Source organism: Corticium candelabrum, chromosome 16 (genome assembly GCF_963422355.1).
Source record: "Corticium candelabrum chromosome 16, ooCorCand1.1, whole genome shotgun sequence".
NCBI lineage: Eukaryota > Metazoa > Porifera > Homoscleromorpha > Homosclerophorida > Plakinidae > Corticium > Corticium candelabrum.
Window position 1 is genome coordinate 2,490,557 of NC_085100.1, and position 20,109 is coordinate 2,510,665.

A 20,109-nucleotide genomic window follows, 5' to 3' on the forward strand; every position below is an offset into this window, starting at 1 on the left:
TCGACCACATCATGGCAGAATGCAGTGCCTTGGAACCAATACTACACTGATCGACAATCAGGTGGCCTCTAATGTCCATCATCCATTGAGATATTTGTTGTCAGTTTGGGGCTTCCATAAAGGTTCCAGTGGAGAGCAGATGGTATTGGCATCATCCTCATAGGCTTGTGGAAACGGACGATGTCACTATGGTATGGGATATCATACAGCCATCCTGCAACCATACTACTAACAAGATCAGTGCCAATCATCCTGACATCAGCTGTCCTGCCAATGGCAACATCACCAGGAAACAGGCTGAGAAGTTGCAATTTACAGCGACTTGCATGTGGAGGCAAGCCGCATGTGGCATTGCACACTGGTTGTTCCAGTGGTGTAGGGAGCGTTGGCCATAGTGTACGCAGGCAGTGATTGCACGGTGGTTGGACATCATTCCAAGGCATCACATTCAGCAGCATTACAGAAAACAGTGCTTCTTGGACCCAGTCGGATCCTACGTATTAAAAGTCATGTCTTCTGTCTAGACAACCACGATAAGCACCTCTGAGGGAGGGTTTGCTTCCGGTGTTTACAAGAGACCTTACGAACCAGACTGATCTGGTTGAGCATGACACATAATAGTGCATGTGGTGTCACAGTGGGTAAGCCGACTGAACTGGAACAGACTAACACACACACACACACACACACACACACACACACACACACACACACACACACACACACACACACATTACTGTATCACAGCTTACTTGTTAATATCCCAGTATTTCACCATCATGTCTTTACCACCACTCGCGATGGTTCCTTGCCACTTCCCACAACCACCTGTTTCAATACATAATCGAACTGTTTCCACCCTAAGATACACCACTAACGTATACTAATTTTTCCTTAACTCAAAACATTTCATGTTCACCTCTTCTTGTGATCCGTAAACGTATGTAGACGTTGTCCCTTCTTCGCGTCCCACAGGGACACTACATTACCAGAACAGCTTGCTAAGAAACCCTACAACGGCAGACTAGTATAGAAACTAATCCGATCAAATCCATCGCGACCAGATCTAGATTGTGAGCATCCACACTACATACCCTTGAAATGTTATCCCTGACCTACTGCCTATTATGTGACACGTGAATTAGAAATGATGTGTGTGTGTGTGTGTGTGTGTGTGTGTGTGTGTGTGTGTGTGTGTGTGTGTGTGAGTGTGAGCTTGGTTGCATTGTAGTTTGTATTGTAGTTTGCTTTGTAGTTTGCTTGTGCTTTTTACAGTTCTGAAAATGTAAACAATAGACTAATGTATTGAGAGATGCATCCTTCTAATACAATAGTTTAGTGTATTGTGAGATGCATCCCTTCAATACAGTAGTCTAGTGTATTGTGAGATGCATCCCTCCAATACAATAGTCTAGTGTATTGTGAGATGCATCCCTCCAATACAATAGTCTAGTGTATTGTGAGATGTATCCCTCCAATACAATAGTCTAGTGTATTGTGAGATGCATCCTTCCAATACAATAGACTAATGTATTGAGAGATGAATCTTCCAATACAATAGTCTAGTGTATTGTGAGATGCATCCCTCCAATACAATAGTCTAGTGTATAGAGAAATGCATCTCACATTATATATATTTTCAGAACTGTCATCAAAAGCACAAGGAAAATTATAAGCAAACTATGACACAAACTAAAATGCAAACTACAACGCAACCAAGCACACACACACACACCATACACACACACACACACACACACACACACACACACACACACACACACACACACACACACACACACACACACACACACACACACACACAAGAACATAAATTTAGGAAAAGTCAAAACCAAATTAGCGTTTGGCAAGGTTAGCTGGCGCACTGGTACCAGGCTCCTTCTTGCCAACAATTGTCAATGCCCGATTATTGATCATGTCCAAATTTAGTCGTTGCAGTGTGACCAAATGTCAACAAATGATGTGACAACTGTGCTTTGAGAGATGCATCCCTCCAATACAATAGTCTAGTGAGATGCATTTCACTCATGCATTTGTAATGGACCTTTGAGTAGTTTATGGACATAACAGAAAACGTCGAGCTGGCCTTCAATACTCGCACACAGTAACCTTTCTTGATGTCCCACATACGAATCGTCTGTGAGAAGAGAAACGAGTTACTCACAAGGACGAGTCATGACCCAGCCGGCACTTGCTTTGTCTCCTGACCCACTGAAAGCCTGACTTGCATCTTCATTAATATCAACACAAAACACAGGACCACCGTGGTCGGTCAACATCCACACGCAGCTACAACTTCGTAAGTCCCAGATGCACACCTGTGTGTACGTGTATACAAACAGAGTTGACATACGATAGAGCCACGTAATGCAAGGGAGAAAATTTTTACAGCTTTGTCTTGGGATCCAGACACGAGAATATTCTTCTTAACGGCAACAGACCACACAGGACCACCGTGTCCCATCACCGTACTACATGAATAATCAATACAATAAGAATTACTACAAGTGCCATTTTCGTTCTGATATAAATCTCACCGTTCGCATGTTGACGTTCGAAGATTCCATATCTTGATATAAAATGCAGCAGCTGATGAGATGTGTGTGTGTGTGTGTGTGTGTGTGTGTGTGTGTGTTTGTGTGTATTGGAAAGGACAACGACGTACCTTGATCGTGTGATCGTGAGACGCACTCACAAGCAAAGTCTGATTGAGGAATGCAACAGACCAAACACCACGCTAACCAAGACATCCTCTCACATCAATACAAGACAAAGCACACCCCAAAGTACTCTCACCAAATGACCGACTAGAGTCGACACATGCTTACCACTTGTCACATCCCAAACCCTAAATAAGTAACACTAAAGTCAATGACTAACATGCACATCAATCGTAAGCTAACTTGATCGTCTTGTCTAAGCTACCCGTCACCAGCCGCAATCCATCCACCTTGCAGCAAAGGATCCTGCCAACAAGAATCAAGACAAATCAATCACAATAAAGTACGGCTAGTATGCATACACATATGGAGATAATAACTGCATACCCGTCTGTGTGACCCATCACTTTCTTGACTCTGCATTTGCCTTTCCTGCAGTTGGCTTGTGTGATAGCATTGCATCTGAAGAGCTCCTTCCAGCTATTGAATTTACCAATAGGAACGCCTAAATAATCGAGACGTACGAATAACACATATATCGTTCTCACAAAACAAAGCACACTGCGACATACTTAGAATAATCTCTCGACACTTCTGCTGCCATACGTCCTCATTAGAGCCCAATGGGTACCACTTGCGACTGACCTGTATGCAACATGATTTGCAGTCGTGTCTACGTTTTCGACTGTCAAGCTGTTGTCTTACTTTCTGTACGGCTACAAGATCTTTCGGAGGAAGGAAGCACATCACTTTGACGGCAATGTCTTCGGGAAGTTGTGAGACCAAGTCGTGACGTTGTGTTACCTAGAACGAGTCCGGATTACGTTCAGTACACAACAAAGTCCAGATAGTCGGTTCGTACTGCTATGATTCCTGACAAATAGTAGAGTTGGTGTTCGTCGAGAAGCAGTAGGATCTCTCGCAGTGCGATTAGCCGTTCGTTGTCTGTAGGACAGCAACACGTTCTCATAGAATTCCTATCATGTATAGCGTAAGATGCAGACCTGTCCACCTTGAGGTAAACCATTGAATCGTTTGTCGAATAACAGAAAACTCGGCGGTAACCGAAGTTACCTGTACAAGGAAAGAACTCACTTAGAACACAAAACGTACACTAGCCGGTGAACTGTTAACACATAAATAATTGATTAGTTATCAAGTCCTGACAAGTACTGTACTTGTCATTTCTCCATACGCTACTGCTCCTAATGTTTTCGTGACTAATTCTCTTCAAGACCCTAAAAATTACCGGAATAGTGGCTGCGGTACATCTATTTTCAACAAGGTTACAAAACTGTGGCCTCTACACGAGGGCGGCCTCTTTTTAAGTCTCTACACGTTGGTACTTGAACGTCACATTTCTTTCTGTTGACATAATTGGACACTCGGGAAGGTGCCAACTGCGGTAGGTTTAGCTGTAAATGTCACAACTATTATGTTATGATTGATAGACGAGTGCGCATAATAGGATGAGATTGACGTGGAAGCATCAAAAGCATGTAATAATATACGGGTGTAGCCAGTAACTTTGCACACTAGGTGGCCTCAATTCATGGGAGGTCTTTATTTTCAATAAGTCTCTTCAGCTTCGGCTTCTAAACGAGAGTGGCTTCTATTCGCGGGAGGCCACTATTCGAAGAAATACGATAGTGTAGAATTCTTTACAAATGCCAATTCTTTTTGAAGTCTTGATATGCAATATTAGCCATTTTTCAATTTTTTGTTTATTTATTCTTTCAAACTGATTCAATTCCTTAAACATTTCTAGTTGACATCTAGAGCTGCACACTTCCATCTAGCGACCATTCTCGACGATGCTCCATGCGCACACACGTAAAACCAAAAGCCTGGACAACCGACAATTTCGAGACCAAAATATTATTTTTTTCTGGTTTCCTATTATTTTTCAAAGGCAAAATTTTCAAATAGATTATTACTTGAAAACATTAGAAGCAGTAGGGTATTCAGAATTAGTCTGAGTACAGTCATCATGCATTCCAGCAGTGATTCTTTGACCGCTCAACATACAAAATCACGACAAATATAATGATTCAAAAATGTGTACATAAAAGACGTGTTGGCCACTGTCAACATTGTGATAGTAATACGTTAATGTAGCCTCATGGACTTCTACAAGAAATTACAGTGTCTGTCCGTCTGTCCAGCTAACATCAAGGCATCAAGGCTGTCTGTCTGTCTGTCTGTCCAGCAACCATCAAGGCTCTGTCTGTCTGTCTGCCTGTCTCAGTCTGTGACATTCACATGCACTGTTACACATCAATAGAGAAAAGTTTGCTTGTAATCTAAGTCTAACATTACTACTTCATTAAATCTACTTATTGTTACGCTCGATACTTGATTATCACATCAATTCATAATCAGAGGATATCGTGTTTGCTAGGACTCCCTACCCGTAGCACTGATCAATACTATTACGTAGAGAAAAGCACATTACATTGAAATCTGGAGAAAACATGTGCCGCCTCACTGGACTTGCTGAATGACGACGATAAGGAGGAGCCGACTGAACATTTCTTCTTGGAGAAAATCCATCGACAGACAAACAAGACATCCTGGGACGTTCAACCAATAGTGATGACGCTGCTCGACGTTCAGTATGAGTAACATTCTTAAAACCAACAGCACTACAAACACATAGACGCAGTTAGTATAACAACATAAACAGCATTCTGTGTTATGCACCTTTGAGCTTGAGAAGGAGACAATTGCTTATCCTCGGGTGACTGACAAAAAGCTGATGGGCTTGGAGATCGATGTCGTAGAGTCAATTGCCTTACATCTTCCTATAAAAATTCGAATATTGGACCAATGCAGATGGAGGAACCAATGCCTTGAGCGATGTGGTATACTCCAACTTACCACAGAGGTAAATACCATGCTTTGAGGTCTATACAACAGCCGATGCTAAACACAAAAATTGTTACACCATGCGTGTGTGTGTGTGTGTGTGTGTGTGTGTGTGTGTGTGTGTGTGTATTTCAACTGATCGAGTCTCTCAACCTCTGGACGAAGAGAGTTCTGCAATCTGCTTCGAACTTTTCGAGTCGCTGGGGTCGAGACCGGCAAGAACTCTCTCTCAGGATGCCTCCTCTGTGCACTATACAGGAAGTCCCGGTGATATGTGGGTTCTAGCACCTGACGCAGTTAGAATCATACGTTAATCAACAAGTAAAACACACTGACAAGATGAGTCAACATTGACTTAATTTGAAAGTAATTACAGTTGATAGAAATCTCATTTCCTTGTTTTGGCAGTGACGAACAAGCAGTTCAAGAGCCCTACAAACCTGACAAAAAAATAGAAGCATCACACACAGCCATTCATGTCAGACCCACATGGTATTCTCTAGGCTCTCGGATTACCTCCGTAGCAACACATATAAACACAAAGCTAGACACGGAATGTCAGAACTACACACTACGCGTGTAAAACGGGCGTTTGAAGTCTATGAAATGTGAAGCTCCGCCTTACTTGCAGGGAATGCATCTCTTGCCACCACTGGAGAACGAAGTCGAGTTGCCTCTCGAACGTCAAACGCTGGCGACCGACCATGACGCTTGATAACTCGTCTAATTCCGTTTCTTGAACAAGCGCCATCGCCATTCGTGCAAAGCCGCAACGATGACCGTTTCTGTGAGCGAGGCGGCGCTAATGTCATTTACAAACTCTGCGCATTTATGTGATTGATATCTGTACCCTGGTAAAAGCTGCATCCCCGGATGTAACTTGCAGCATGTGACACAGATGAACTTTTTTTATTCGTGTGTTGAATACGAATACAATAGGCAAAAATATATTGCAATACAAAATGTCAAAACACAACTTGGTCACGTGAAAGTAACAGGTACACGCAGACTAAACAAAAAATGGACATTCTAGTAGACAATGTGACTCTGCCATACAAAAATAGGTCTATTTATATTGCTTATCATCATGTTGACATACAATATCAATTTAGCCATTATTTGGTAAAATATAGAAATTGAAAGTTGTATTGTGTGTGTGTGTGTGTGTGTGTGTGTGTGTGTGTGTGTGTGTGTGTGTGTGTGTGTCTGTGTGTGTGTGTGTGTGTGTGTGTGTGTGTGTGTGTGTGTGTGTGTGTGTGTGTGTGTGTGTGTGTGTGTGTGTGTGTGTGTGTGTGTGTGTGTACCTATTTCAGTGCAATGAAAAATAAATCATTCATTCATTCTGAGACGAGAAGAGCATCATTAAATTTACAGACTGCATCCACTTAAATAAAAGATCTGCTTGGACTTGTTCGGATGCTTTAGACGTTAGATTAAGGTACAGACTTATTAGAACACAATACAGTCACTAGATTCATGAAGAGTATTTTACAGTAAGTGCTGATTGTCATATGTCTATATGTTCGTTTTCCTTTCGTCTGCTTATTGATATTAAAGATATTTCAAATTTTGTTGACAATAAATTATTCATTCATTCATTTCAAAGACTGCCAGTGTCCAACCACTCTGCTCATACATGCACTCTCTGCATGGCATAATCGAATTAGCTGCCATTTACCATATATTACACCAAAGATGATCGACTAAGAGAAAATATAACCTTCTATGGTTTCACAATGTATTAGAACAATATATCTTGTGTCTTGTATTATGGGTTTGAGGTAGCGACTGACATTAACTTGGAAACTGATAATGGTGGTGGAAGTCCGTGATAAGTCAATAGTTGTGGTGTCATATCTTCAGTCTGGTAGAGCAAACCACCAACTCTCTTCATTGCTCTAAATTAAAAATAAATTATCTTAATGTTCATGCATGTGCTGAGAGGCTGTACCTTGTAAATGAATCGTCACCAGCTTCTTTGCTTGGTCTAACCACCTCTGGGTCTGGATATTTGAGATTCATCTCGTGTTCTATTTCAATAATTCTGTAAGAGGAAAGTATACTAGCACATGAAGCAAAACGAAAATGTGAGATTGTACACAAAATATTACGAAAAAGTCAATCACATGATAATGTATCAGGTACAATGATCTACTACATGTACCTCACACACACACACACACACACACACACACACACACACACACACACACACACACACACACACACACACCACAAACACTGTAAATAGAGTATCGACTGCCCAGCCACCGTTCTTGTTCTTCGAGCTCTCTCTTCTCATTCTCAAGTGCCTTCTCCATTTCCGTCATCTTTTTACTCACTTGAACATCCTCCACAATTCTATCAGTAACTAATTTTATCTCCTGTTCATGCAATTCATCCAGTTCATTTTCAAGCATAGCCTGCATCCTAGCCATCTTTGCCTGAAAAGCCGCCAACTAAATAAATAAGAAAACCAAATAAAATATTGAGCATGGGCATGCTGTCATTGACTTTTGTCTACACACACAGTGTCACCTCTTCTTCTGAACTAAAAGAGTCAGATTGAACTTCACAGTTTCTCTCATCTGTGGTCTGTGAATATGACAGAGAGTAAAGATGAAGGCTGTCAATGAACTGTCTTCGTATCCAGCTCCTATCCCACTCGATACCAACACTGGATGTGGGTAGAAACGGATCATACGTATAAAACCTTGTAGAGTCCACAAGCTGCCCAATGAATTCGTCTCCTCGAAGAATTCCACTACCACAATCTCTTTCTGTCTCTGAACGCCTACGATCAGCACTGAAAGTCACGGATATCTTAGAATCATTTTTGAGATTGTCTCTAGATCTGAAATCATCAAACTCTGAATCTCTAACGTACGCGCGATCCACGGCAAAGCAAGCACGGAAAAGGAGCGCGCTATCTAATTCCGTTTCCGCTCTATGTGTCATCGAATCTGTTCGTCTGTGAAGCGCAAGCGAACAATGTGGTGCCCAATGATCGGTGACGCGTCAACCGACTGGTACAAATTACTATCAATCAGACGCCACTTTCGTATTGTTCTGCTGTCACACCGTACGTTTACGTGGTAAGGTACGTGAATTGTTCTCGTGTTTATAGATTCTGATGATTTGCCGGCTACCTAGAAACGAAACGGTTTTGTCTAGTCGTTCGAAAGGTTGTACGCTTCTTAGATTCCTACCTCAACTTGTATTTAGGATAGACAGACTCAGTGATCTGGAAGCTCTAGGTAATAACGTCTGTGCGGCAACAGTATCGTCTAAGTATGTTCTTCTCAGAACTTGTTTTCAAAGCGTAGTTCCCGGATAAACTAACCTCGCGCTTCCAGACTCGTTGAGGGTCCGGGCATTTTGCTCTACATGTAGAAACCAAAGCTTGTGTTTTCGTACACTGATATTTGTAACACAGAAAAAAATTGGGCTAGCAATACTATGACTCAGGTAATTAATTGTGTATTTGTACGACATATCAATCGGATTTGCGTCGTAGGTCTTCGATTGGTGCAGAACTTCGGCGGTTTTCTAGCTACTAGTCTAGCTAGAAAGTCTTTCATGTTTTCAAAGAGCGGTCCAAGTGTTCTTTGTCGTTGCTACTATGAATCTACTACATGAAATACAGTCAACTTTGGACATGGAACAACTTACAACTTTCTAGGTGTTGGGTGGAACAGTGCAATAAGAAGAATTTACGGCGTTGGAAGAAAGGTTTATGTTGGCACTATCTAGGCCGGGATGATTGTTGGTAGGGTAAAAAAGAAACTAGAATTTACATCTGTTACGTCATCATTAGTGGAGTCTTCAAATGAGGTCTTAAGTACGTGACATCAATTTTTCAAATTTGGAAGCTATAGCTACGAAATCATTATAAAGTTATATAGAACTACGTAGTGTTACAGCAGATCCGTAGATGGATAGGAGACTAGACTTTGCTAGCAGTTCCATGTCAGAAGAAGATAGAGAACGTTCAGTTCTAAAATTGTAGAGAGAAATTCGCTTTGTATGTATGCGTTTTGTCGAATTTACTCATGTTAATTGCCGAGCGTAGCGAGGCTTCTAATCCGGGTTGCAACAGAAAGGGGCGTGGTCCTATATGGCTATCAAGTCTTGGTATATATATATATATATATAGACTACTGTAAATGTTAGTCTCGCGTAGCTAGATCCTTTTCGCCGCGTCATACTTTCTGGCGAGATCTACATGTATGATAAAATGTGGTTATTATTATTGGCATCTTGCAGCTTTAAATGAATTGGACAGTTTGCTGTCTCCTGTCAGTACTCTTTTGTTGTGCCATTGCCGTCGACGAGCCTTTGCGTGACGGCGAGTGTTGTCCACAAGGATGTTCATGCAGTCGTGTAGAAGTCAATTGTCAGTCAAGATCTTTGACTAGTTTACCAGCCGAGTTAGGCACGTGTGTACCTGTTACTATCAAAAAATTGTAAGTCAATTGCTCAAAATTGTCACAATTACGGCCTCTCAAGTCTTTATTTGCATTCGAATGTTTGCAGGATGCTGAATGGCAATCGTCTTACTGAGATTCGAGGATCACCATTTATTCGTCTGAAAAGTCTTACCATCCTGTGAGCATCGAATCTTTGTCATTTCGACACTTTCACAATATGTTGTATTACTTACATTTTAGGTATCTGCACGATAATCAAATTCATCATATTGATCAAGATGCATATAAGGAATTAAACTTGTTGGAAGTACTGTAAGTGTGAGAGCCACTATTTTCGGTTGTAAGTGTTACTTACCCTCAGTGACTTCCTTCGATCAGTACTCTTCACGAAAATCAACTATCAGACCTTCCTATCGGAGTATTTGAATCTACACCATCTATGTTACGTTTGTAAGTGGTTCTTATAGATAAAATATAATATAAAATTTATACATTCAACTGGATGTTTAGGTACCTGTATCGCAATGTTATCAATCAACTTCGTCCTGGTAATTTTGCTCCAATGAGACACCTAACAAGATTGTAATGCATCCCCCAGTAAACAGACAGCAATGATTTACAGTGTCCTGTCTTTCTAGATCGTTACTTGATAATAAGCTGAAAACAATTCCAAAGAATGCGTTCAAAGGTCTTTTCGCTCTCAAAGAGCTGTAAGATATTTTCTCAGTGACGTCATATTTTGAAAGAGTGATATGCGTTAATTTAATGAGTGATTATGTTTGACAGGTTTCTCCAAATAAATGAGATCAGTAGTCTTCAAATTGGAGCGTTTCAAAATCTTACGAATTTGCACTCACTGTATGTTTTTATTTCGAACTTGTGTGTTTGGGTTGTCTTAGATTCATTGTGTTTGCTAACAGATTACTTAGCCACAACAAGCTTACAAGACTGGCTCTTGGAGTATTCTATGGTATGGTGAAACTGCAGACACTGTAAGAATATCTTTGGGCACGTGACTGAAATATTTTGATTGTTTGTAATTCGAGAATGCTTGCATTTTTAGTGCACTGGACAACAATAAGATAGACGAAATCAACAGTCTAACGTTTGCTGATGTGATGTCTCTGAAGGACGTGTGCGATATCGTAACTGTCTCGATCTCAGTGACGTTGCGGTAACTGTCTCTCTTGTTGTAGAGATTTGAGTTATAACTCACTTCGAAAGATTACCGTGTTCTCCTTCACGCAGCTAACTGCTCTACGAAAACTGTCAGTAGAAATATTGAATAAGTCATGTCACGTGATTTCTAACAAATGTTATTGTCTAGAGATCTTTCACACAATAAAATTGCTGATATTGAAAGAGGTGCATTCTATCGACAAGAGTCACTAAATATGCTGTAATGCTTGAATATCAACTGTGTGAAATTTGGTTTAGATATATCTTCTTGTGTTTAACTAGTAATTTACAGGGTAACATGCTGAAGTACGTCAATAGAGACATCTTTCTCAACTTAGCGTTTCTAAAGCAACTGCAAGCAAACTTGGTTCATCGAGTTTTCACACAATTGCTACTGACTGTTGTCCTTGTAGGTACTTGCGTGAAAACATGATAAGGTATTTACCGCCTGGAGCTTTTGATGCAGCAGAGAGCTTGGAAGAATTGTATTATTAATATTACTGACGTCATTCTCGTTGGTGTGAGCTCTATTGTTGTATTTGGTTTATTGAGGATGTTATACGACAACGAGTTGACAAACATCACCTGTGGCACATTCAGGGGTCTGCATAAACTGAAGATGTTGTGAGTGTTTAAAAAAATGTGTCCAATTGTGGGTAATACGGGCATGTTAAAGACAACAGTATCTAGAATTAATCGACATATACTGATCAATTAGCTTAAACTTATATTTTATACAACAACTTTATGCTACAACAAGCAACATGCATGTTGGATTAATTCATATAGATGCTGTGTTACATTGTTTTCTAACGTACGTTCGGTTTTGTGTAGAAACTTGGGTGCGAATCAAATTGAATGGATAGCCGACGGAGCCTTTTCAGAGCTGAGATCGCTCACTTACTTGTATATATATACCATAACTACAACCGTTGTAAAAATTTTCTTACAATCACGTGACTGTGCAGGTACGTGTATTTCAACTACATTTCTGTTATCACGAAGGACATGTTTGCCGGTCTCAGTCGACTTCAGTTTCTGTGAGACTGCATGTTGCCGTCTTTATTCTCTCTTATGAGTCGTTTGTGTTTTCTGCCTTTACGCCGTTATTGTAGCCAGGTTCAATGTAATAGAATCGAGTATGTGGAAGAGAGCGCTTTCGCGAACCTCAACAGTTTGCTCGGCTTGTATTTTGTTGCTATTGCTAGTTTTGTTGTCCGGAGTCATGTCTCACTTTGTGTTCTAGTGAGTTTGTTCATCCCCTGTGTCCTAGTCTTTTACCTTGCGACTGCAATTCAGTCTGGCTGCAAGACTGGATTAGAGAGCGAAAGGACAAGTCGCAGAACAGATTCTCCGGCGTCATCTTCTGCGCCTCGCAGAAGACTAATCAAAGTCAATTTAACATTCTGGATTTGAACAAAGAGCTCTTTACTTGTGGTAAAGTATACATATATGTATAATATTTGTTCGTTCCCTTGGTCTGCATGGATACAATTTTTGATGCGGTTGTTCAGAGTTGCCTACTCTTTCTGTGCGCAAGAGTGTTGAGGTTGTACCGGTTGGAGGATCAGTCACTTTGTCATGCCAGTCGAGCCCGGCGTCGCGCTATCAATGGAGCAAGGCTGGAAAGCCGTACACGACGGGCGTCGGAAAGTGTGTTCCGTCCAGCGGACAGTTGGAGTTAAAAGACATGAAGCAAGAGGACGGAGGGCAGTACGTATGTCTCGGTAAAACTAAAAACTGGCTAGTCGCTGAGTGCATTGACGTAGTTGTTTCTGGTGAGGCATATAATTATTGTGTGACAACGTTGGTAGCGTTACCTTTGATTTGTTTGTATAGTTCCTCCGTTTGTGTTACGTCGCATTGAAGACGTGTATTTGAGTGGCCCCGGTAAAACAGCTCAGTTCACGTGTGACGTCGACGGTACACCCAAACCGGAGATTCTCTGGTTCAAGAACGGAAACGAGATTGCAAGTTCAGAAAAGTTTGTCAAAGTAGGAGAGTACCTGTTCATTCTGAACGCCGGACAAGAAGATTCTGGCAATTACAAGTGCATCGCACGCAACCAGTTAGGAGAAGAAGTCACCCAGAAGGCCAGTCTTGTCGTAGGAAGAAGTATATATATGTGTTTTCGAGTTGCATGTTGTTTAATAAAAGGTCATTTTGTGGCGTTTTAGAAGGCATTTGCAGTCCAGCCTGCTCGAACGGTGGAACTTGTGTTGCCGTCCAGTTTGGTTGCAGCTGTCCTATCGGATTCGGAGGAGATTTCTGCGAAGAGGGCATGGGTAACAAACACATTTCAGATAACACGCTCTACTGTTGCCAGAGGCGCCAGTGACTCCCCGGTATGAGTGACTCCCCAGTCACTCCTGCCTAGGGCATGAGTAGCTCTCCCAGGCGTGAGTGACTTCCTTTCGCGTCTGTAGAGCGACGACATATCGGGGAGTTGAGGTTTCTAGCTACCTAGCGGGTTCGCAGTTGTCGAAGTCACATTTTGTTCACGCTTCTCTGCATGGGTTATTATATACTATCAATCCCAATCGTAGTACAGTTTGAATGCTGCTGTTTCAGATTATGAACGAGTTCGACATCGGAGAGGCTTACCTTCGACACAGAACGTATTCGGATGGTCTTTCAAAAGCAGTGATACTTGAAACCCTTCTTGTGTCCAGAGAATACTTGCAGTATCAGATTCCCATGGGAGGCACTCGTGCCTAGCTGCAGTCACTGGTGGCTAGGTTATGGTGACTTCCCAGTTACTGGTGCCTAGAGGTGGTGGTGACCGGAGATCACTGCCACCTAGGCACCAGTGGCTGGGAGTCACATCGCTTGGAGTCACTCACGCCTATGACACCGTGTCTATTGTAGTTTCTCTACTCTATTGCAGAAGTCGATCCCACTGCGTCAGGAATCAGTGGCATGATGCCTACAATTAGTGGCATGGGGCCCGACATCAGTGGCGACATAAGTGGCGACATTAGCGGACTAGAACCGGTCACCACCCCTCCGGCTGTGACTCCCGTCACATCTGCGACTAGAGGCATTAGCACCGTACCCACTAGAATCGTCGCATTGGACGGAACGCTACCGACGAACAACGACATCGCTAACACAGTACCCGCCAAGAACAACGACAACGTTCCCGTCCAGAGAGCAAAGGGAAAAGGCGAGGGTGGCAGTGAGGTCCCACAAAGTAGCAATAAAAGCAGCGGTGGTCGCTCATCGAACCCTACGAAGGCTGGAGGCGAAGTCGCGGTGGGAAAAACCGAGAAGAATCCTCGACCTGCGTATCGTCGACGCCGCCGTGCAAAGAGAGCGCTTTTCATTAGCGACTTGTATCGTTTCAAGCGTCACTTTTCGCGCTCTTCCTGACTGTCGCGTTTCTTGGGGCACAGATTGATAAGTTGAGAACTACGACGCCTGACTGTCGCGTTTCTTGGAGCACAGATTTATATGTTGGGAACTACGACGCTGGTAATGCGAATGTACTTGACGAATGCAAAGTCACGATAGTCTATATTAGCTTCGTTTCTAAGAGATTCTATGTTTTCCTTTCACGCGCTTTGCCACGTGAACTCGTCCATTGATTGACTAATCACTGTTTGCAGTCTTGTGTTGTAATAGCTATCATAAATAGAGTTGGATGTGCTAGATGGGCATGGGCGTTTGCATCATGCATAAGGCATGCATATGTGTGTGTGTGTGTGTGTGTGTGTGTGTGTGTGTGTGTGTGTGTGTGTGTGTGTGTGTGTGTGTGTGTGTGTGTGTGTGTAGGTAATACACTAAGTGAGCAAGTCCCAAAGAGAGTCACTAGAAGAATGCAGTTGCATACAACCGTGCACTAAACGAGCATTAAGTAACCAGAGTTTCACAGATAACTGTTCAATGAGGTTCTGAAAGGCTTGAGAAAGGGATGTTGAGTTACAGGTGGTAGTCTTCGACGCGATAATCGTTAGAGTCTTCAAGCTTGAAGGTGTCCGATAACCTAGGGTTTCCAAAGCCAGAGGGAAGAACTCTCCACCACCAGCAGCGACGATATCATCCGGTAGGCATCTTTTTCCATTTCACCCGCCAATATAGACTTAGGCCAGCTAACGCTATTAAAGACACTACTAGCTTCTAGTAATTCTACATGCATGATTGCTAAGATTGCATGAAGTTTGTCATACTGCATGCATAGATATATCGTTTTCGCTATATATACGTATCTATATATAGTGGTGTATAATGGTATATACAGCCAGTCTAAAATCGGTCAATTGAAATTGCGTTATCGTAAAGTTTTATCTTATGTTGCTCTTTCGTAACGGCTCACCGCGCTGTAACGTTGTATCGACAGCATAAACACTGTCTAACCGAATCGTTGATAGCATGTATATACTTCTGGCTAAGGCGAACGACGTACACAGGTCTGCCTTGCAGCAACGAGCCTGATGCATGCGTGTGCAAATTTATTTATAAGCCTTTTACACTAGACTCCAAAGCGCATGCGCACTAATAATGACACGTATAGGGTGAGTTTCCTCTAGCGCTTGAAGCGTGTAGTAGAAAATCCGTCTCGGGGAAATCTATCTCGGCCGAAACACATTTCCTTAGGATATCTGTCTTAGCCGAGGCGCTCGGAAATCTGTCACCACGCAGGAAGTATGTCATTGTGTGTCTCGCCCACGCACAATTTGTGCAATCGTTTGATATTCTGAATGACGGGAAGCGCCATGGAAGAGCAAATGTACGAACGAGTCGTTTCTACCTTGAAAACGGTTCGCATCCAACAGGTAGGCTGACGAAGAACAGCTCAAGCCGTATCTACGTCCGTGCGATTGCCGATCCTTCTAAGTCCTAACGATGTTGGTGATCTAGGTCTCTCGGAAAGCGAGAAGAGTGGTGACCTTAATTTAAAAATCCAAACTGTTCTAGCTAGAGGAAGGGATTCTCTACTTTCAAGACAAGAAACAATCGACACGCAAACAAGTTAACAGAGACGATACGACAAAAAGACAGGTAAACTCTCTAATTTCTTGAAGTTACGGGTTTCACCTCTAGTTAGCCATGTATACCCTAAACTGGGGGTAGCAATCATTTTAGATTGTTTGGGCCTAACGTGCGCTAAAAGGGTGACCGCGGCACGTGACAAAACACGACTAGAGTGCGCTACCATCCAAGCTAATGAAAGCTGTGTCCCCACTAATTAATCTAATTGACGTAACTGTACGTCTCCAAAGTTATGTTTTGACTCTGCCACAAACTGGTCATGAATAACTATAATATGATCCACATTATCATATATTTTAATATTGGCCTGTAATAAAGACTCTATATACTCCGAATAAATAAAAGTAAATAACACATATTTAATTGTCTATACCTAAACTAGAAGTTGCGGAAATCGTCTGTTGGTGTAAGTCAGCAAGTTCAAAATTGGTCGCCCCGATCCTTTGGCAATTTGGTACGCCCCTGCTAGTAACCTGCAAGGGTAGAAAACTAAATTTCGTCATGTTGACTTAATAAAATGTTTACATTTATATGTATTCTCTGCCTATCCAGATTCTCCAAGGATGTCATGTCACTGGAGGTCATCGGCTTGGCAGGGATCAAGTGACAAAGAAGTACTACTGACTAGGAATAGTAGCTGATGTGACACAACTAGTGAGAACAAGCATGCATAATTTTTTGAAAGGTAATTCAAAATACTGTCTTTGCACATTTCATTTCTCAGGTTCAACATTGTGATATATGTCAGAGAGTGAAATGACAGTTTGATCATCCATCAGAACCGTTACATCCAAACCTGTACCATCTAATGTCTGGTCGGAAATTGGCGTTGACTTGGTTGGACCATATCGAGTCACTAGTAGTGGCAATCAGTGCATTGTTGTGGCTGTCGATTACTTGAGCAAATGGCCTGAAGCCAAAGCAATTTCATTGAAAGAAGCAATTCACGTTGCTGACTTCCTTATCTCATGCACTCTTTCTACGACATGGATTTCCAGAGGTGTTGATATCAGATCAAGGTCGCGAGTTTTGCAATGCTATTTGCAATGAACTTTTGACAAAGACAGGAGTCAAACACAAAATTACGTCTGCCTACCACCCTCAAACAAACGGACTGATTGAGCGTTTCAATTAGACACTGAAAAATAGAATCTGCCAGATGACAAACTGCACAGATGAAGACTGGGCTTCAACAATTGAAGCTTTTCTATTTTCCTATTGCACTGTTGTTCATGCTTTGACCAAATCCACGCCGTTCTTTCTTTTTAATAATCGAGATCATCGTATGCCTCTAGATGTGCAACTGCATGCGCACCACGTCTCAGATTCAACTGCGGTAACCACGATGCATTGCCTGACTGATGAACAGATGCAACATGATGTAGAACTGCTAGTCAAGCTGAAACACCAGTATACAGCTGCTGCAAAACGAAATATTGTCAAACCCCAGGAACGTCAGAAAGCTTAATTACTATGACAAGCGCCATAATACATACTCTTCATCTCTCGATCTCAATGATCAAGTTCTTTTGTAAAATTGTAAACATGACAGCCGTAAGGGTGAAAGCTGGACGTGAAGTGGACTGGTCCATACTGGGTGTCAGAACGCCTTCCGAAAGGCTGTTTCAAGCTGAAAATGGAAATGGTGCTGTTCTGAAGCAAATCTTTCAAGCAAGTCGCCTCAAACCGTATTATCCACCGCGGAGCTGTGAGCCATGTGGTACTGGTACTTCAGACGAGTGCAAAGATATCATATGCAGCGATTTCAACATGATTGTTTTGCATACACATGGCGTAAGGTCTGTTTATTAGATTAATGAAGATGAAAATGCTGCAGAAGTCATTGAATGGAACGTGGTTGACTTACCTCTTCTATCCTCTGCGTCTGCATGTGCACGTGTAGATGCTTCAGTTGCATTCCAACCTGATGCGCAACCTCCAAAGACACATCAAAATGAAGAACAGGTAGAGGTCGAATATACAGGCAAATGAGATGACAAAGAATGCCGTTAGACAGCGAATGAGGAGGAGAATAGCAGAGAAGAAGATAAAAAAACGTAAGCGCAAGCTTGATTATAGGGGCCAAACTCAACCCCAAACAAAACGAAGAAGTACTATAATAAGTATCTCTTTGGGAAACCCTCTGAGAGGTTTAACTTACGTATTTCATGAATTGATTAGGAATCTAAGAAGAACAGTTTCACTATTTCAAGGCGAAAGAGAGAAATTTTCATGCAAGGCCACGAGGTTACGGATGAGCATATTTCTGTTGCTCACAGCATACTAAAAAACAGTTCCACACATTGATGGCCTACAGTCATCGTTACTTTCACAGACGAATGGTTTATTCCAGTCCAGCATAAGGGCATCCAGATACATCACGTCCCTGAGCAAAGCCATTGGGTAACGTCTAGTTGCTGTGGCCAACATGCCTATATCAGTTTATGACAGCAAAGAGGTCGGTTTTCAACTTAGTACTTCTGTCGGTCACCAGCTAGCCTTGATTTATAGGCTGACGGTAGAAGATGATAGCGAAGACGATGATGATGGAAATGATCCCATCAACTTGTTTGCTCAAAAGCCCTATGTCCAACAGCAGAGGGGAGGTTCGGATTGTGGACTGTTTGCCATTGCATTTGCTGTGCATCTTGCTTTTGGAGACAATTTATCGACTCTGCAATTCGACCAGGCACTGATGAGACGGCACCTTCTCAAATGCTTTCAGCAGAAAGAAATGATGCCTTCTCCGCAGATGACAAAGACCATGGCTCATCGTCCCAAGAGACTTCGCAGTGTCATGATTGAGCTTTGTCGTTGGTGCTTGATGCCCGAGACATTTGCTGCTACAGTGAAGTGCCAGAAATGAGATGATTGGTGTTATTGCCGATATTGCCTACTAGGAGCAAGAAATGGACCTGTGGTAACTGTAAGTAAAAATTCTGCATGCATACACTAGCTGACACTATACACATGTATATCATATCTACAGTTCGTGTTTGCGTTCGACGTGCATTACTGTTTGCATTGTGTGTATGATGAGCCTAGAACTTTGTTTACACTGTGCTGTACGTATACATACGTATAGTGGGAGGCTGCAGTACAAATGAGAAACCGGGAACGATGTTTTATGTTTCCTAAAAACGTGGTTATATATATATATATATATATATATATATATATATATATATATATATATATATATATATATATCATGATTTAGGCCCATTAGTAAATTCCCTGCTGCATGGAAGCATTTTCAATACCGAAAACCGGCCGTTCTGGGTTTTCCTAGGACATTCAGAGTGAGCTGCGTTTCCTAGCTCCGAGACCGATTTCCTAGGAAATCTGTTCCGCCCGAGACCGATTTCCTAGAACATGCAAGGGTGACGAATTTCCTAGCTCCGAGACGTCTCGTCCGGGACGGATTTTCTGCTACACCGGTGTATATAACAAGTGGTTTAGCTAAGCTAATCTGTTTCCATCTGCACTAAACTGTTTTGTTAGATTTAACTGTCACGTGATGGCAACGTGCGTGCTTGAAGATGGTCGTTGCCAATGCCGTTTTGATGATTATGTTGATATGGAATTGCCTCGAAAAATGCATGAAATGAAAGGAGAAAAATTAGCAGCAATTTCATGTACCTAGAGCTGCTGAATTTGGAGTTTCAGTGCGTTAGACTATTGCTGCAGAGCAGCGAAATGTAAGTGCCATTTTAGGAATACTGCACCATTGCAAAACAGACTTGTCCGAATACCCTAAACATCCCGGATGGGAGTAGAAACAGTCGCCTTCTTGAACCGGTCTAGTTTATGAACTCGTCTAGGATAGACTAATGTAATTAACATTGAGCTAAACTTAGCCTTAAGCTATGTATAGAGTGGAAGCACGACATAGAAATGTTAGGGTTACCACCTAGATTCGTAGTCTGCGATTTTTTAGAGAGGAAACTGCCTAATTT

General features: G+C 42.0%; 3 protein-coding genes across 4 annotated transcripts in view; 1 reads left to right on the forward strand and 2 right to left on the reverse strand.

Annotated features, from left to right (window-relative positions):
* LOC134191825 (uncharacterized) overlaps positions 1 to 6,704 on the reverse strand; it is a 7,837-nt gene extending 1,133 nt beyond the window's left edge. The window contains exons 1-20 of the mRNA XM_062660446.1: positions 6,175 to 6,704; positions 5,924 to 5,989; positions 5,703 to 5,837; positions 5,562 to 5,606; positions 5,385 to 5,485; positions 5,137 to 5,326; positions 3,686 to 3,755; positions 3,544 to 3,626; positions 3,387 to 3,485; positions 3,254 to 3,326; positions 3,069 to 3,186; positions 2,925 to 2,987; positions 2,818 to 2,869; positions 2,687 to 2,758; positions 2,559 to 2,590; positions 2,411 to 2,492; positions 2,217 to 2,339; positions 2,066 to 2,158; positions 920 to 1,011; positions 753 to 860 (exon numbers count right to left, since the gene is read on the reverse strand). Of these exons, the coding sequence (XP_062516430.1) occupies positions 753 to 860; positions 920 to 1,011; positions 2,066 to 2,158; positions 2,217 to 2,339; positions 2,411 to 2,492; positions 2,559 to 2,590; positions 2,687 to 2,758; positions 2,818 to 2,869; positions 2,925 to 2,987; positions 3,069 to 3,186; positions 3,254 to 3,326; positions 3,387 to 3,485; positions 3,544 to 3,626; positions 3,686 to 3,755; positions 5,137 to 5,326; positions 5,385 to 5,485; positions 5,562 to 5,606; positions 5,703 to 5,837; positions 5,924 to 5,989; positions 6,175 to 6,306 (1,829 nt within the window). The 5' untranslated portion in view covers positions 6,307 to 6,704. The remainder of the gene's footprint in view (positions 1 to 752; positions 861 to 919; positions 1,012 to 2,065; positions 2,159 to 2,216; positions 2,340 to 2,410; positions 2,493 to 2,558; positions 2,591 to 2,686; positions 2,759 to 2,817; positions 2,870 to 2,924; positions 2,988 to 3,068; positions 3,187 to 3,253; positions 3,327 to 3,386; positions 3,486 to 3,543; positions 3,627 to 3,685; positions 3,756 to 5,136; positions 5,327 to 5,384; positions 5,486 to 5,561; positions 5,607 to 5,702; positions 5,838 to 5,923; positions 5,990 to 6,174) is intronic.
* Positions 6,705 to 7,071: 367 nt separating this feature from the next.
* On the reverse strand, positions 7,072 to 8,886 carry LOC134192143 (uncharacterized). The gene is made up of 5 exons (XM_062660838.1): positions 8,759 to 8,886; positions 8,088 to 8,698; positions 7,821 to 8,008; positions 7,501 to 7,593; positions 7,072 to 7,447 (listed from the first exon to the last, which is right to left on the reverse strand). The coding sequence occupies exons 2-5, from the start codon at positions 8,505 to 8,507 to the stop codon at positions 7,318 to 7,320; spliced, it is 831 nt and encodes a 276-aa protein (XP_062516822.1). The 5' UTR covers positions 8,508 to 8,698; positions 8,759 to 8,886; the 3' UTR covers positions 7,072 to 7,317.
* LOC134192142 (leucine-rich repeats and immunoglobulin-like domains protein 1) lies at positions 8,606 to 14,715 on the forward strand. Of its 2 annotated transcripts, none has more exons than XM_062660835.1 (23): positions 8,606 to 8,649; positions 9,816 to 10,015; positions 10,086 to 10,157; positions 10,220 to 10,291; positions 10,358 to 10,429; positions 10,490 to 10,561; positions 10,618 to 10,689; positions 10,766 to 10,837; positions 10,900 to 10,971; positions 11,043 to 11,114; positions 11,176 to 11,247; positions 11,307 to 11,378; positions 11,441 to 11,512; positions 11,572 to 11,643; positions 11,711 to 11,782; positions 11,993 to 12,064; positions 12,127 to 12,198; positions 12,274 to 12,345; positions 12,405 to 12,595; positions 12,673 to 12,936; positions 12,998 to 13,273; positions 13,336 to 13,443; positions 14,046 to 14,715. In XM_062660835.1, the coding sequence occupies exons 2-23, from the start codon at positions 9,822 to 9,824 to the stop codon at positions 14,528 to 14,530; spliced, it is 2,670 nt and encodes an 889-aa protein (XP_062516819.1). In that variant the 5' UTR covers positions 8,606 to 8,649; positions 9,816 to 9,821; the 3' UTR covers positions 14,531 to 14,715. The 2 variants fall into 2 exon arrangements, with proteins under 2 accessions (XP_062516819.1, XP_062516821.1); XM_062660837.1 differs by having other exon boundaries at positions 8,617 to 8,644.
* The last annotated feature ends 5,394 nt before the right edge of the window (positions 14,716 to 20,109 follow it).

Bases quoted from the DNA above. Each gene is read 5' to 3' on its own strand.
- LOC134192143 (XM_062660838.1), bottom strand. From the start codon at position 8,507: ATGACACATAGAGCGGAAACGGAATTAGATAGCGCGCTCCTTTTCCGT. The intron at 7,594-7,820 runs GTGGCTGGGCAG...TTCCTCTTACAG, and splicing joins GAGCTCGAAGAACAAGAACG to AATTATTGAAATAGAACACG. The intron at 7,448-7,500 runs GTACAGCCTCTC...TTTTTAATTTAG, and splicing joins GGTGACGATTCATTTACAAG to AGCAATGAAGAGAGTTGGTG.
- LOC134192142 (XM_062660835.1), top strand. From the start codon at position 9,822: ATGAATTGGACAGTTTGCTGTCTCCTGTCAGTACTCTTTTGTTGTGCC. The intron at 11,248-11,306 runs GTCAGTAGAAAT...GTTATTGTCTAG, and splicing joins CTAACTGCTCTACGAAAACT to AGATCTTTCACACAATAAAA. The intron at 13,274-13,335 runs GTATATATATGT...GTGGCGTTTTAG, and splicing joins CAGTCTTGTCGTAGGAAGAA to AAGGCATTTGCAGTCCAGCC.